Source organism: Pocillopora damicornis, chromosome 1 (genome assembly GCF_964200805.1).
Source record: "Pocillopora damicornis chromosome 1, jaPocDami1.2, whole genome shotgun sequence".
Classification (NCBI taxonomy): Eukaryota; Metazoa; Cnidaria; class Anthozoa; order Scleractinia; family Pocilloporidae; genus Pocillopora; species Pocillopora damicornis.
In genome coordinates this window covers 8,011,763-8,027,500 of record NC_142670.1, presented here as the reverse complement: position 1 = coordinate 8,027,500, position 15,738 = coordinate 8,011,763, and the positions used below count along the sequence as shown (strand labels likewise).

The 15,738-nt window shown below is 37.2% G+C and overlaps 1 protein-coding gene across 1 annotated transcript; it reads right to left on the bottom strand.

The window, feature by feature from the left end:
• Positions 1-12,273: 12,273 nt before the first annotated feature.
• LOC149051759 (uncharacterized) lies at positions 12,274-15,338 on the bottom strand. Its single transcript, XM_089214694.1, has 4 exons — positions 15,099-15,338; positions 13,038-13,513; positions 12,895-12,954; positions 12,274-12,405 (listed from the first exon to the last, which is right to left on the bottom strand). The coding sequence occupies exons 1-4, from the start codon at positions 15,154-15,156 to the stop codon at positions 12,274-12,276; spliced, it is 726 nt and encodes a 241-aa protein (XP_089070820.1). The 5' UTR covers positions 15,157-15,338.
• Between the last annotated feature and the right edge of the window lie 400 nt (positions 15,339-15,738).

The following is a 15,738-nucleotide window of genomic DNA, read 5'->3' as shown; positions in this document are numbered from 1 at the left end:
TTGGAAACAAGGAAGATTAACTTCTATGTAGTTATTAAGTCATAAAAAATAATAATAAAAAAAAATAATCAGCGGAGTATAACAGTGCATATGTGAAGTAAAACGAGTGACTCAGGTATCGCACTGCTAAGAATGATATCAAATGATTGAGCCATTTTTTGCGCTGTTTATTCTCTTTTACAGGGCCCCACGCAAGAGTAAGTTAGCCATCTGAGTAAGTTAGCGCTAAAAAAAATTCATCAGATCACAGGTAAGTCGCTGATTAAGCACTGCTATTTATAACCGCCTACTGCCACATTTGGCACTCGAAAAAAGGTAAAAGGAAAAAAAAAAGCCGCCCTATCGCAGGTCATAAAACGCCTGTTCGACATGAAACTATTTCGATAATTCACGTAACGTTTTCACCGACAGCAGTTTGTGAGTCATCTATTGAGTCAAATAAAAATATCGCTGTTCACGAGAATTGGAAGAACGCTTTGATAACAATGCGGCTCGCCTTTAATTAGTGCGCTATGGTTAACTCTATCACACCTTGGGATTTACTTCACGCGCATAACCGTTTGATTGACAGCAGCTGAAATCTGCAAGTGACTCAAGTATTCCGAAAGCTAAATCTGTTGACCAGTCACAGCTGCGTAGACATACCAATTGATATTCCGTTCGATGATAAAGTGGGCAGTGTAAGTACATGTCGCGAAAGACAATAGCATTCTGCGCGATGCAAGGCTACCAAAAGTTAAATACCCTTTAAGTTTTTTGTGGCTTTTATAGCTTCTTCCTTTGCGAAAGTTTTTGAACTAGCGAAATTATTCAACTCTGTACTTGAAGTAATATGTAACCAAAATGATCAGAACTGGAATAACATACCAAATAAACAAGGTTCAGTTGGTTTTACGCGTACTTGACAACCAAGAACGTGCTCGCGAAAGCTAATTGGGGAAAATGTGACTGAGAAGCAATCACTTCCCCAAGAAGCGCCATTTACCTTACCACGGACGTGAAGAGTCGGAAGGGTCTCGCCATGGTGGCGGCTTACAGTGTTTGAGCCCTTTGTTGACATTAGTGAAATCAGTTAAGTTCTCGAGGACGTGTGGAATGCTCCTAATCGGGATCAGTCATTTTTTAACGCCCAATAGGGGGGAGGGGCACTAGGGCGGGATCCCATGTGGAAGGAGGGGAAATCGTGCGTCACCAACAAAGTACAAAGGTAGGACTAGAGAATTTCAGATAAAAGCCGTTGCGCAATTTGTCAACGCAAAACGATTATGTGGCTAGTCGTGTTCAAATCAATCTGCATCGTACCCAAATTAAAAAAATAAAATAAAATAAAAGATCGAAAAATGCGCGAAACCAAACCTATTCTACCATTATGACATTATCCCAGTGTCTTTTTCGTGGAAACTTAAACAAGCACGAGGGACAGGAGTGGGAGGGAGTAGAGTGAGTGATTACGCTCGAGATCAGCAAAATTCCAATCCTCTATACATATATAAATAACGTTTTTTTCGTTCGAATTTCAGAGTAACATGGTGGTGCTGGTTTCTCCGAAGAAAGAAACTGTCTAAGTGAGTAAATAAGTAAGTCTCATTCATTGAAAACATTAATTCAATTTCATAATTATATTACAGTAAATAAAACCGATCAACAGGTCATGCTGTCTCCTCCGTAATTTACAGAGGGAAGATTCGACGACATCCTCTGGAAATCTTACTTTTTTTTTTCTCTACGTTCGCTACAGTCGTCATTGCTTTTACTTTTCATAGATTTTAACATGTTGCTTATCTTGTCGAACAATGCTTGTCTCCCTGTACTGCGTTGCTGTTTATCTATTGTTTCTCTAGATCTTTTCTTCCCCCAAGCTACGATAGTTTGACTTGTTAAATCAAAATTGAGATTGGAACTGTTCTTGGGGTCAAGGCCAACGTTTCCTAATTCTTTGTCCTTCACTTCTGCCAACGTTTTGGAGGTTCTCGACTGTTTCAATATATTACTGATTGCATCGAAACATTTTGTTCTTTCTTTTGAGCTCGAGCAACGGTTCTCATCGATTAGTTCATACAGTTCACTTTCGCTCACGTTGTTCTTAGCATCCAAAAGAGCATCGTTGATTATGCTGATAAAGAAGTTCATACAAAGAATGGTCAGAGTGAAGAGAATTAAGAAGGCGAATATTTTGGCGTATATGGTATTAGCCTGTGCCAATTCATTGATTTGTCTAGCTTTCACTCGACCAAGAGTTAGCTCGAGTTGGAAATAAGCTCCTTTCAGCACCGAAGAGTAGCGCTCAGTTACAGAGCCAAACATCAAGACACCAAAGTGCAAAAATGCCACAAAGAAAATGGATAAAACGATGCGAAAGGATAATAAAGATCGTGCAGATATCTTCAATGTTTTGGAGAATAGAACACCATAGTTGTTGAAGCGAATGATCCGCAATAGCTTGATGGTGACGATGAAAGTAAGAATTCCAATTACGACATTTTCCACTTTTTAGCAAGTGATAGCTTCTTGGAAACTTAGATTTTCGTAAATGTTTCTATGCAGTTTGCCCATGGTTGTCATGACTTTACTTTGTCGTTTTATGTACATCACCACGGCAATCAGAGGGAAGAAAATTTGGAATATCTCGATCCAATTCCACATGAGCTTGAAATATCGAAAACGATGATTGTAAAGCCTGAAAATTTCTCTAACAAAATACAGTAAAACAAATACAATGTACAGAAACAAGCAAATCAAATAAAACTGATGCGAGGGTGTGCCCGTAGAATCAAGTGAAAGAAAAATAATTTGCATGGAGGCTGCTATCAGTCCAGAAGCATCAACTTCATAGAAGTATGTGGCAACACCTAAAATATTCACCGACGGATTGAATGTAGAAAACTCTGCCAGGACAACTCTCGTTTTTCTGTCAAGCCAACCTTTGATCTCTAAACTTGTTATTATGCTGAATCCCGTATGGCTATCATACCCGAGGTCTGCTACAAATCCTCCTCCATCATAAAAGGAGAACTGTCCCCACCTGGGTGTAGTGTCGGTTTTCTTGGCATGTTGATATCGCTGTTGATTAAGTATGATCGCTTGACACGTAGAACTTTCAGCAGCTAGTTGACGCATAGAAAGAGGAGACATTTCTCCCTTTTGGCATCATGTAATAATGGCATAAAACGATAGCAATCAAGCTATTGTGTTTCTATTATCCTAAATATGGCTGCCAAAGCTGTTTTTCAGAAAACTAAGGGCAAACAACATGACCACTGCACGAATGAATGTCTCGCTTGTGCTATTTGCTTTCTGATTAATTTCTGCTATATGGAATCTGAAACCCCTCAGGAATCCAAGTTGTAAGAGATCCTTCTCTAATTATAAACTACGAGTTTACTGCGGACATGTGTAGAGTCTGGTTTGTTTTGTTTTAATTAACAGTGCCAAATAACCGCCACCTGACATTTCTTCTCGGTTTGCGGTTTGGCTGAATTTCAAAGGACGTTCCAAAGCGACATAAATGTTTCGCAAATGAAAAGTCAAGATATAATAAAGGTGGTACTTACCTGGCGCATAACTTTTAGACCAAGCTTTCCACACTTTGCCGGATTCAGTTGCACGCATCACACAATCCATTAAGCGCACGATACTGTTATAGCTTACTGTCAATAGCTGTCTTTACTCTTATACGAATGTGTCATTTCGGTTATTTATTTATTTTTTTAATTATTTGGCATTGAATGAAAAGTGAAAAGTATTAAGAAACTAATAATAATAATAATAATGATGATATTACAAAGATCCCTAACTCTTCCTTTAGCGATTAAACAAATAGTTTAGAAAGCCCGCGTGCAGAGTCTGGTATTTTTCGTTATTAGAGTTCCGTAGGTTTAAAAATCAAAATGAATTATTCACAAATGGAAAGTCAAGTTCGACGGTTTCATAGCTACGACAGAATAACTGAAACAGGAATTACAAACGTCGTACTTACCCAACACACAAGATATTAAAAGGGTTTTGAAAATTTTGATCGGTTCAGTTCCATTTATCATCCACTCCATCATGCCCAAGATATGCAAAGGTTGCTGTTGAAAGCTATTATTGCACTTGTATTTGGAGTGTGATCTTACCTCCGGGCATCTCGCAAATGAAGGCGTTTTTATCACCCCAAGAGATACTATTAAATAGGCCTCTGTTCTTGGATATTTCCGCTCTATCGTCTCTATCATCTAACTGAGAATCTCGCCTTTTCGAAATATTCAGTTGTTCTCCACTCTCCCAAGTCCAAACTCCGCCCACCTTCCCTAAACCAATGTGCCACGCACTAGTATTCCAAGTGCCACGCTTTTGAATCTCCTGATTGATAAACTGCCATTCTTCTTCAGTTTCGATGGAGACTAAGTAACCTCCCTGGAGATAACAGACATCCTCGTTGTTATACCAATATCTTCCGCTTTTTGAAAATATGAAGGAGGAGTTTTTGAAACAGGTTGCTTGGCACTCTATAAAAAAAATAAAGGAATAAAGAAACGAAGAAAATGTATACTGATTGTAACAATAGTGATAATTCTGATGATGGCATGGAGACAAAAAAATAAATAAATAAATAAAGGAAAAAATGTATACTGATGATAACAAGAGTAATAACGATAAAGATATGAAGAAGAAAAAGAAAATTTATACCATTAATGATAAAAAAAACAATGGGCATCAAAACCCTCTACGTCACCGAAGGAAAAATTATAATTAGGCAAGGTTTTATAAGTGGAAATTGGGGAAATCAGGGTAATAGCACCGTTAATCTTTGACCTTTTTGTTTTGCTTTCCAACTAATGTTTTTAATCGCAAAACGATCGATGTCATTGCAGCAGGAAGTCTATAACTAATCATTTTGATAATTCAGTCAGATCCTTTCTTTTCACCTCATTTTAAGATACATAAATATTAAATTGTAATTACACTTCCTCACCTGTTCTGGCAATTCCATTATCAAATGAACGATGACTGTAGAAGAGAAAATGGGAAAATAATTTTACTGTTATGTCGATTGTAACATTTGAAACAACAAAAGAGTTTCTTAAATTTCAAGTTAGACTAGTACTAGAGCATTTTATTCGCTACATGCACCTTAAAATCTACCCATGGCTTTTTTACCTTCCCTAAGGAGCTAACTGAGGAATTGAAAGAAAAAAGTGCAGTATTTCCGCAAGCAGCTGAACAAAACTTGTTACCTATCGGACGTCAAGATAGATAGATTAAAAAAAATACAGAATAAAAAAACAACAACCAAAAAAAAAATTAGCAAAGAACTAACAAACATATTTATCTGATGATGTTATCTTCTTTATACACGAAAACAAAATCTCGAACAGCGTTAAGGTATTTTTTTTAGTTTTTATCATTATTATTAATATTTTTTTTTCATCATAACTGTTCCGCTGGTTGCGCTGGTTGCGCTGGTTCTTGGTTCTAGGGTTCCGCAGTCTGCTGATATTCAAATGAATAAAGGGGTAAGTTTCTAAAGAAACAGTGGTGCTGCGTCGGTGGGAGAGTATAGCAGATAATTTAGTGTTAACAACTGGGTTGAAAACGTAAATTAGCTAAAGCTTTTTTACCCTTTTCAACCCAGTTGTTAACACTAAATTACCTGCTGCTGATATTCAGTTTATTACCACCCCATGATGTTCTTGTTTGTTTTTTCTTTTTCTACACTCAGGCAATTGCGGGAGATCCATTTCGAAAACGGAACCCGCACCGGGTTTTGCGGATGGTATGTTGGGGAGTTCGAAAACCGAATTTCAAGGCAAACCGTATGGTTTAAATTCTCTGTTATCGCGTAGTTACGAAGCACAGAAGTGTCCCGCGTTGTCTCGGGAGACTCGCAGCAAAAACATATTTTGCGGGTAATAGTCGCCCGTACCAGACGCTATTTAAATAATCTGCTGGCCGGCAATTTGGATTGAATTATTTATTTTTATTTATTTATTTTTTTAACTTTTCAATTGTATTTATCTATTTTTTTAGCTCAAAAGCGGCTCGAGCATGCTGCGACAGAACTCGTTAATGGTTCCTGTGCCCGTCGCTTCAACCACGAGCTCTTATCCGTTTCGGTGAGTTTCTTCAACCATTCCTCATCGAGTTTCCTCGATACTTGTGCTTACAGCCAGGAGTCTTTTTTAGTTTCACCATAGGAATCTTCCCTTTTTATACCTTTCGCCATTCACAGTCTAGTTTTAAACGCAGACAATGTCACCCTGAACAAGCTTATTGACTGCAAAAATGACTCTTATCAAACGAAAATGACTCGAATACAATTCTGCCCTTAAATATATGAAGACTTGAGTTAAAACGTTAACTGACCGAACAGACCCTGGCTAAGAATGGGAAATTCCTAGTAATATTCCCCTGTTGCTATTTTAGCGCTAATACAAGGAGTTTAATTGGTTTGCCGCCGTTACAGAAGAAGAAGCAAACTTTTTCCTTCGAAACGATCGAGCGCTGTTAGCGAAAACTGAAAAATCGCAAAGGAAACGTTATCGACGCTAACACGTTTGTGACCAAGATGTTTGTAAAATAGCCTCCACCTGGTGCGAAAAATTGCACTTTATCTATTTCATTAGAACCAATTTTGTTTCCTTGGGGTTGAAATATGACGGTAAAACAGTCCTTAAAAGATTACCTCGATCAAAGCAATTGCGGAGAAAGAAACCACAAAGAGGTGATCAAAACTTTGACGCGGTTCAAAATCGTCCCTCGTAGTTCTAATAGTAAATGAGCAACTAAGTAACATTCTTGGAGAGATGCAAATATTACGGCCTCTTACCTTTTTTTTTCTCTTCAATTTCTATGGTGTTCCCTAACCTTTGAGGATTACTTTGTCGTTTCTTTTTTTATTATTATCATTACAATCATTCAGAGGTCAAATATAAATTTATCATATATTTCTAATTTTAAAAATGTTTTGGTCCCCGGATAAGGATAACTGAGATAATTTTAGGAAACATGCGTACAAGTGCACTTTTGAGGCAATCAAGTTATTGTTTGTTTTAATATATCTGACGAGAAAAAACGAAAAAGTCTATAATTCAGTCGAAGAGAAAATAAATAAAATGACAAAATGACATATTAATAATAATAACAATAAAATTTGGATGGAAAATACGAATTGCAAATCAATGTAGCCCAAGAGTACACAAAACACAAAAGCCAGTCCAAAATATGATAAATGAGTTAATACCACCAGACTTTTTTTCGCTTTAGTGGGGTGGAATTAATTCCACGAAAGTGATATGAGTACACACCGATATTACAAAATGTTAAGAAAAAGGGTTACTGAACACAAATTGCACCGCTGGGTTTAATTTTATCACAGTTTTTCCTTTTTTTTAATTGTTTTAGCAGGACTGGAACGACTGATGCTTCGTCGAGCGACGAAACTCCAGTTGGCCAAAGATGGTAAGAACAAAGCTTTTAGTTCCTTTGATCTTTATGATCACGCGGACTGCACTTCATTTCCAAAACTTCGTAATTGTTTCATACTGACTCATTGCTTTCAAATCATTTCGAATTGTGTCGTGGCAAAAACTGTATTAAAAAAAATGTGCAAACTCCGCATTCAGCCAGTTGTTTTATGTGATAAAACTCAAGAGCGGACGTTGTCGAGTTCAATCGATTTGTTTTTAGAGAGATGAATACTTGCCACTTGACTTGCGTCTCTCTGGTTTGAAGCGGCCGAGGGTTGCATGATGCCCCGGTACCGACATAATTCCTTAATGAATTCCTTAATGAATTTTTTTAATTCATTGTCTTCTTTGTTTCTAAAGGATAACCAAGAGAAGTAGTAAAGCTTGTACTTACTCAGCGCACAACGTAAAGACAGGGCTGTGGACATTTTGCTGGATTGAATCCCTCTCATCGCACCACCCATCAACTTACTCAATCAAAAGTTGCCGTTCGTGTATGTGGGCACCCTTATAATGGTCCGTGACTTGGTAAAATCACAAGAGCAGCCGATTTTAGTCAACGTGTTTTAAACAATTTTATAGGACGTGAGTGTAATAAACATCACATTCGACCGCTTTTGCTGACATAAGCCGCGAGAGTTCTATTTTTCCACTCGTCAATGGACCAATGAGACTAAAAGCTCTTTACACCAGATGCAGAATGCTGTTTTACTTAACAGATGCAAGTGACCCACGACACGAAAATAGCTTCATCAAGCTTAAGTTTTCTTAAGGTGGATATGAAAATGGGTGTTTGAAAAAAGTGTAAACAACTCAAAACTAATGAGGATCCACTTTTATAGTTAGTTGTTATTTGGGATTAAATGTTATGTCCACCGGAAACTAGCGTAAATATACCGTCTGTTCATCTACGTGCACCCGAACAGATATAACTGTCATCGATCCATCATGAGATAAGAGTGTGTGTTTTAGGCCCGCATAATATTGACTTCGAAGGCAGGAATGATTCAGTAATATGTTCGGGCAAGTGTAAGAATGCAAATGAACTACAGAATTTCTCAGGTTGAAAAATACATATAAATATATATTCTCCGTTTAGTTAGATCACCTGCTCGATGTCAGTTTTACTGGGTCTTTGAAGTTGATCATCGTCGATCCGTTAACGGATCAGAAAACGAAGTGAGGTCGGCGGGAAACAGTTGAGCGCTAAACCTGCATCATTTCCTTTCTCTCACTGCATAACTTCTCCTTTAGTGCACATTGTGTAATGGATGAGTTCATATCTTTGCAGAATGATTACGCTAAGTTGCCAAAGAAAAACCCTGCCTATTTTCTCAGCTTCATGCGCGTGTGCTGAACACTAAATTCATATGTAAAGAGCGCTCGGCAAGCGCATGACGGCCTCAGAAAATTTACGTAGCGCGTGGTTCAACAAAAAAAATTGGAATTTAAGCTAATGTCAGATATTAAATTACATTCTGCCCAATACAGGAGATTTTGATCGCAACATAATTCAACACGGAAGGAAAGGGAACCTTTAACGGGACTAAGTGATCCTGCGCGAGCTTTATTTTCAAGATCCCGATAAGCAAATCGGCTGTGAAATTTCCCTCCCTTCCGTTGCTTTTATTTCAACGATAAAGTGCTCAACCTTCTTCTTCCTGCGGACAAGATGTGTTAGGTGTGACGTAATTTGCCACTTTTGATGATCTATATATCTACACAGATGTTCTTATGATAGACAAGAAGTGGGGCAAGAATTGCGAAAAAAAAATAGGAAAACACGCTGGTATCTATTGCCAGATCCTTCTTTCCATTCCACTCATCAAACTTTCACCATTGAAGACTTTATTTCTTGTTAACATAGCATCATCGAAACGCAAGGGAGGTTGGGAGAATTCATAAAATATTTCATCTTGATATTCCAAGCAACCTGTGACGTGTGAACGCGCTGGCCACATCACGGAGTTTATACATACCTCGCCGGACTTTCTAAATCGAACCAAGAGAAAAGTACCAAAAAAGCTATGGCAGAAGAAAAAAATCTGAGCCTGCCAGTTATCTCTCATTTGAGCAGCAGCCCGAGCGAGTACGCGAAAGGTCTCCAAGGGGTCTCTCATACTCGCGCCAGAACGCCCACGAACATCTCGCTCGTTCCCAACGCTTGCCGGCTTAAGACCTGCGGGCTGCGCCCATCAGTGCCGAAGAAATAATGAGTAATAATGAGCAATAATGAGCCTACATACCTCAACAATTGACGGAAGCCCAGTTTTAATCAATGCATAAATTTTTTTCCTCTTTAGTTTACACTAATCGTAAAAGTTATTTATTCGGTCAATGAAATTATAGTGGTCGAAGACTTTAGTGGAGAGATCTTTTAAGAGGAAAACAACAAAAATGAAATTCTTTCCTTTTTTCCTATGGTTGGGTCAAAGTGAGATAAAAATTAATGTCAGCAAATGTATTTTTCAACGGTTAGGTCAAAATAGGAGTGAAGCTAAAAAGCCTCATGATTTATTTTGTCTTGCAAAAAATCATTTAGGACGGTTGAAAAATGTTTCCCTGCCACAATAATGCCAAGTGTTGGAGACCATTTTTATCAACACCTTACTCTTCTGTTTTAAGCTGTATATTTATGTCTTCATACTCAGAGAAAAAGCAAGATGCTGAACGTGGCAAGCATTTCTCGACGCGGAATTTATTGGTTTTTTTAGGACGTGATTTATGATTTATGATTTATGATTTAAGGACGGTTCAACGAGAGGTGCAGCCGCTTTTCCGTTTTCTACTTCACCAAGATATATTTGTGTTTTCCAAGCTGATCAAGCGTTCTAGGTAAAGGGAAAATATTGAAAAGCCGTGATTCGCTCAGATTTTCGTGCTGTTGCAAAGTCTTTTAGCGGTTTCCTAGTTTCCAATCTCTGCGCGGCGTTAGCATTTTGATATAATTTTCCGCACCATGTAGTCGATTTTTTTTTTCCCAAGGAGTCTCAATGTCGTTTCTTTCACGTATCCTAACAGCCAGGTGTGTTCTTGTTGTCCTTTTATCTTTCGAAATTCATTTACTTTGTTTGTTATCTTTGTAAATTACTGCCATTTTGGTAATTATTCACGTATTTCAGAACCGCTGCTTAAGTCTATCGTTGCCCTAACACAGAAGTTTTTGTGTAGATATGTGCTTAACGTTAGGGCCCTAAGACTGACCCTAAACCGGTCAGTTTTCATGGCAATCAATGATGCTACTAGTCGTTTTCGCAACATTTGCGATTCGAAAAAGTAACCCTTATTTCAGAGATTTAATAAAAAAAACTTCATTTTTCGGATAAAACAGTTTCACAATAGATGACAATCCGTCATTTATTTCTTTATTGATTTATCTATTAATCCATTAAGACATTTATTAGCTTAAAGTTTTTTCCACAGCTGTTTTTATTACAATAACAAAAAAGCTATTTGATAAGTAACCCTGTGTTTACTCCGAATATCAAAAAGGGAGACTGCGTCGTCGTTCAATAATAGCAAACATTTGGCACAGAGGATTTCAAAATAACGAAACAAAAAAATAACTGATGATCTAAAACTGAAACGATTGCGAGAGTCAAGTAAAATGCTGTTCACGGAAAACTATGACCTAAAAGCGCATGAAACGAGGTCACAGCACATTCAAATTAGCCTTAAACATCTAAAAATACAATCATGAACATTAAAATGAGCTCGTAACTCGAAGCGAATAGAACGACCTGACAGATCAAACCTGACCATCGTATCAAACATTCGATAATTAGTTTCAGCCCGCTCAGTCCAGTTATTTAAATTTTATTTCAGTTCAAATTCATCGCAAGATTGCAATTCGGCCGCCCCTATATCTTCGACAGCACTTGGATTAGTTTGCGAGCCCTTCATTACGGAGTTTTTAGTATATACAGATGGAAAAACAGTGTTCAGCTTTCGTTTGAATCGCTCTTGAATCTGAGGGTGGAAAAGCGGAAAAATTTTAACTGCACACAATTAAGAAAAATTTGTAAAAAATTGAAAAAAAAGATAAAATGTTTTTCAAAGTTCATCTCACCTGGGTGTTTCGCACACAATGCAGCACGAAAATCAGGAAGCCCTAAAACAAAAAAAAGGGTTGAGAATCATTTTTCTTTTTTCTAATGTATGAAGGGTTAAGGGTCATGTTGGGTTTCTGGAACGAATTAAGCTGAATTTTTACCCCATTTAAACCAGAAAAAAAGATGATTAGTGGGACCAAGTTGAACTAAATGGAAATCAGCAACAGTGAGCTAAAAATTATTTTTTATGGTTTCCAGGTGATCACCAACTTGTATTTTCAACGTGCTAAACTGGACGCACACAAAAGTTACCTTAAGCCGCTTCTATGATAAAACAGAACAAAAACAAACAAACAAACAAACAGACAGACAAAAAAGTTTAAGTAAGTTTAGGCTTTAGTATGAATGTGGTATTAGTATTAAGGATTTGAAGCGCGTGAAATTATTTCCGAGCGTCCTTTGAGAAGTAACGCGCATAGCTTATTTCTTCAAGCCAGGCTACAGGTTAGCCATTATTTTAGTTAGCCCTTCGTCATAGCGATTGACGAAGGGCTAAAACTCGAAACGCCAATTCTTTACGGAGGCCAGTTTGCGTTACCAGTTCATTATTTTAGACAGCCAGGTGGTCTTTTGTTGGTCATTATTTATTTAATCAACAAATTTCACAAATCTAAAAAGACGACATTTTGACTCACCCATTCTACTGTCACTCATATATTCTTTAACAGTTTCGTCCTATTCAGGTGGTACCTGCTGTAGTTGAGAACAAATTTCTAGAATGCGACTGCTACCTTAAAGATGGCTGCTGTTCTTTTCTTAACTTCTTCTTCACCAAGTTGGCCCTTGAAAGGTTTTGTTATCTGCTGATACTGATTGGTGAAGTCGTTAAACAAACGCATTGCCCCCTGTAACGTTATGAAATACTGTTTATTCCTGTCACATTACCTTCAGATATTTTTAATGTCTGATAATGATGTCAAATCAGTAAAAATTGAATTTCCACACAAAGACAGTCGGCGGAGGTAAACAGGCTTCTAATAAGAAATAATCCTTCTCGTATGAACAAAAACGAAAATTTGAATTAAAATTTCTGACATATCCCATAAAATAACCAAAACATAAAAATAAAGGCAAGAACAGCTTCAAACAACAACAAAAAAGAAGTGAAAATACTTTTGCGCACCATAAGTTACAGATCTTCTTTTATATCAAAGTAGACTATGCGCCTGCACCAGATTCTCATAGTGCTCTTAAAACGTTCTGTTCTCGATTTTAAGTCAAAGCTTTGACCGCTTTTGCGTTTATCTAAAGATAGTCACTTTCAAGATAATGCGCAAGCTATACAAAGCAATTTAGTTAAACGATTGATAACTAAAATTTAAGCAAAGGTATACCTTCAGTGAACTTTCTCTCTTGAGTTCTATCGCACCAAGTTTAGAAACAAATTCAATTGCCTAGGAAAAGAAAACGATGTCAATGAACGCTTTATTTAATGGAAATAATGAATGTAAGTATTTAGAGAAATTGCAGTGCATACCAGCCTCTCAATTGTCACTGGAGGAGAAGTCAAATTTGGAGACGACGATGACGAAGACGACGATGATGACAATGACACTAACAATGGCCTTGATGTCGGAAGTGACGATGACGCTAACAATGACGATGAGAACGACGACAACGATAACGTTGGTAATAGTGACGGAAATGAGTGTGATGTTGATGAGTGTGATGATGATAATGGTGACTGTAAACGTGACGATGACGACAATGATCTTGATGATGGCAATAATGGCGGCAACGAAGACGATGATGATGATACTAACAATAGCCTTGATGTCGAAGATGGCAATAATACTAACAATGACGATGACAACGACGACAACGATGACGGTGGTAATAGTGATGGAAATGGTGACCGAAAATGTGACGATGACGACGGTGAGCTTGGTGATGGCAATAATGGCAGCGAACACGACGGGACAGGGTAGCTATCTTGGTCAAGTCTGGCAAATCCTGGCAAAGTAAAATTTGTGAGAAAAAGATAACATTAGCGATAAACACGGGACGAATGAGACGATAATTTCTCCAAATCAAATGACAGATTAATCAGTTCTTTACTAAGCAAACCTTACTGATCAGAATTGCGTTCCTTTTAAATGTTTCTTTATTGGGACGAGAGAGAGACAACCATAAATTGTTTAATGGTACTGCCGAGAATTACAATAAATTAACTTAAAGCACTGAAATGGGTCGTCACGTACACTTCAAATTTGATCTTGCCGAGACCACCATAAGTTTACTAAACCAAAGAAAATCCCAAGGAGAGGGAGACTGATTAAATTCGAAGTTTTTATTACTTTGGACGTAAATTGTGATTTGAATACACTTCACTGTGCCACTAGTTAAACTAGTTGATTTTCCAAATTTTAGATCCTGCAACACTCAACAGTCTTACTGCTGTTCGCTTGCAAAATAGTTTTTAGCCAGCAAATTACGCTAGAGCGGGCATTTTTCTTGGCTTCTTACTTTTTTTTTCTTTCGCTGCAAGAATGCCACCATGTTAGTATTATCCGATTTCACAAAAAAATGAAAATGCAAATTCGCTCTTTAAAAGGAAAACATATGGCATAATACTTTACTCTCTGAATAAACAAAATTTAAGAGAGATGCAGAAAAATACAACATATCTGGCGCAGTTCACGTATTGAACTCATCTGTAATTCTCATTTTTACTATTTCATTTAATTATTATTATCATTATTTTTATCATTACTTCAGGAAATTAGATAGTGCACGGGCAGGAGCAGTTATTCCTGAATAAACTCCAACTCTTACGTTGAGACAGGTAACGGGAAATGTCTCCACGTTTTTTAAAGTGTGTCGAGATGATTCTATGACAAAAATATATTTTTTATTCCTTTTTTTAAGGGAGGGGGGGGGGGTTGCCTAGTAGTTGGCTCCTTTGGGATTAGTTTCTGAAGTATAATTACGATGGATTTTTCTGCCCAATTTAGAAACTTATCGCGAGAAGAATTACGATGAAAACTTTCTCTGTTTAACTATGTCAACTTGATGAATCAACAATGCGATAAAGGCTAAAAATTTAGATGGGAAAGAAAGGATGGAGATTAATATTCCATTTTTCTTTTTGATTTTCAAGGGGTCTTAAATCGTGATGTTTTTTAAAGGTAGTTTAGATACGATTTCTCTTATGCATGCGTTATCTTAGTCATTCCAGAGAATAGATATCTTTAATCCTATTCACCGGGCTAACAATAAACCTTCTTTATTTACATTGCTGCGTAAGAGTTACACCTCAAAGCTACTTAAATTCGATTAAGCTTATACCTAACAAGCGTTGTCTATAGTTCAGTAATTATTACATACCTGCTTCTAAAAGTATGCCCTCGTTTCACAGGAACAAGAAAATTTCAAAGATGCTATCGCTATCTGCTGCCGTATTTTCCCGCGAGTGCCTTTGGGCAATAAGGTCGAATCGTGCTCGAGAACTCTGAAGAAGTTATTCTTTTTGGAGTATGCTTGTGATACTAATAAATTGAACAAAATTTTATGATTTAGAAAGAACTTTGGTACTCACTCAATAAAGTTACTGAAAATAGGACGATTCCCCAAATCTGACAAGCTTTCGCTAACATTTCTCTTTTTCTGTTTGGGTTACGTTTCTCTTAGCTTTACACTCAACCAGTTCTGATCTTTTTCCCCCAAATTTTTATGAGCAGAATATCAGTTTAAAATTCCTTCCGGCAGTATCAGGTTGGTAGCAATTCCCGTTTGGAAAAATATTTTTCCAGATCAGTCTCATGGCAAAAGAACAAGCTTCCAGCGTGTGTTGTTTTGAACAAAATCAGCGTTCTCTTGCTAATTTATTACACAGGAAGTTGAATGTCAAGTAAATTTTTGACGTCTTGTCTCCGTTCAAATTTAATCTAAAGAACTCAGACTTTGCACATATTTAAAACAAGCATAGCAAAATTATCGATTAACATCGTAACAAATTGCTTCACTACATTCCTTATTATTCTTTTAAAAGAATAGAGTGGACTAAAATGTTAAATAGTTATATAGAGTCAAGCTCAAAAGAGTAAAGTTTTGGTATCGATTGCAAATTTTCATTCTTGCGGTCGACCATTAGCCACTGGGAATCTTTGTTTATTTAGCTATTTAAGAAACCATCTTGATGATTTAAGAGCAGTAGCATAACACAAGCTAACACCGAA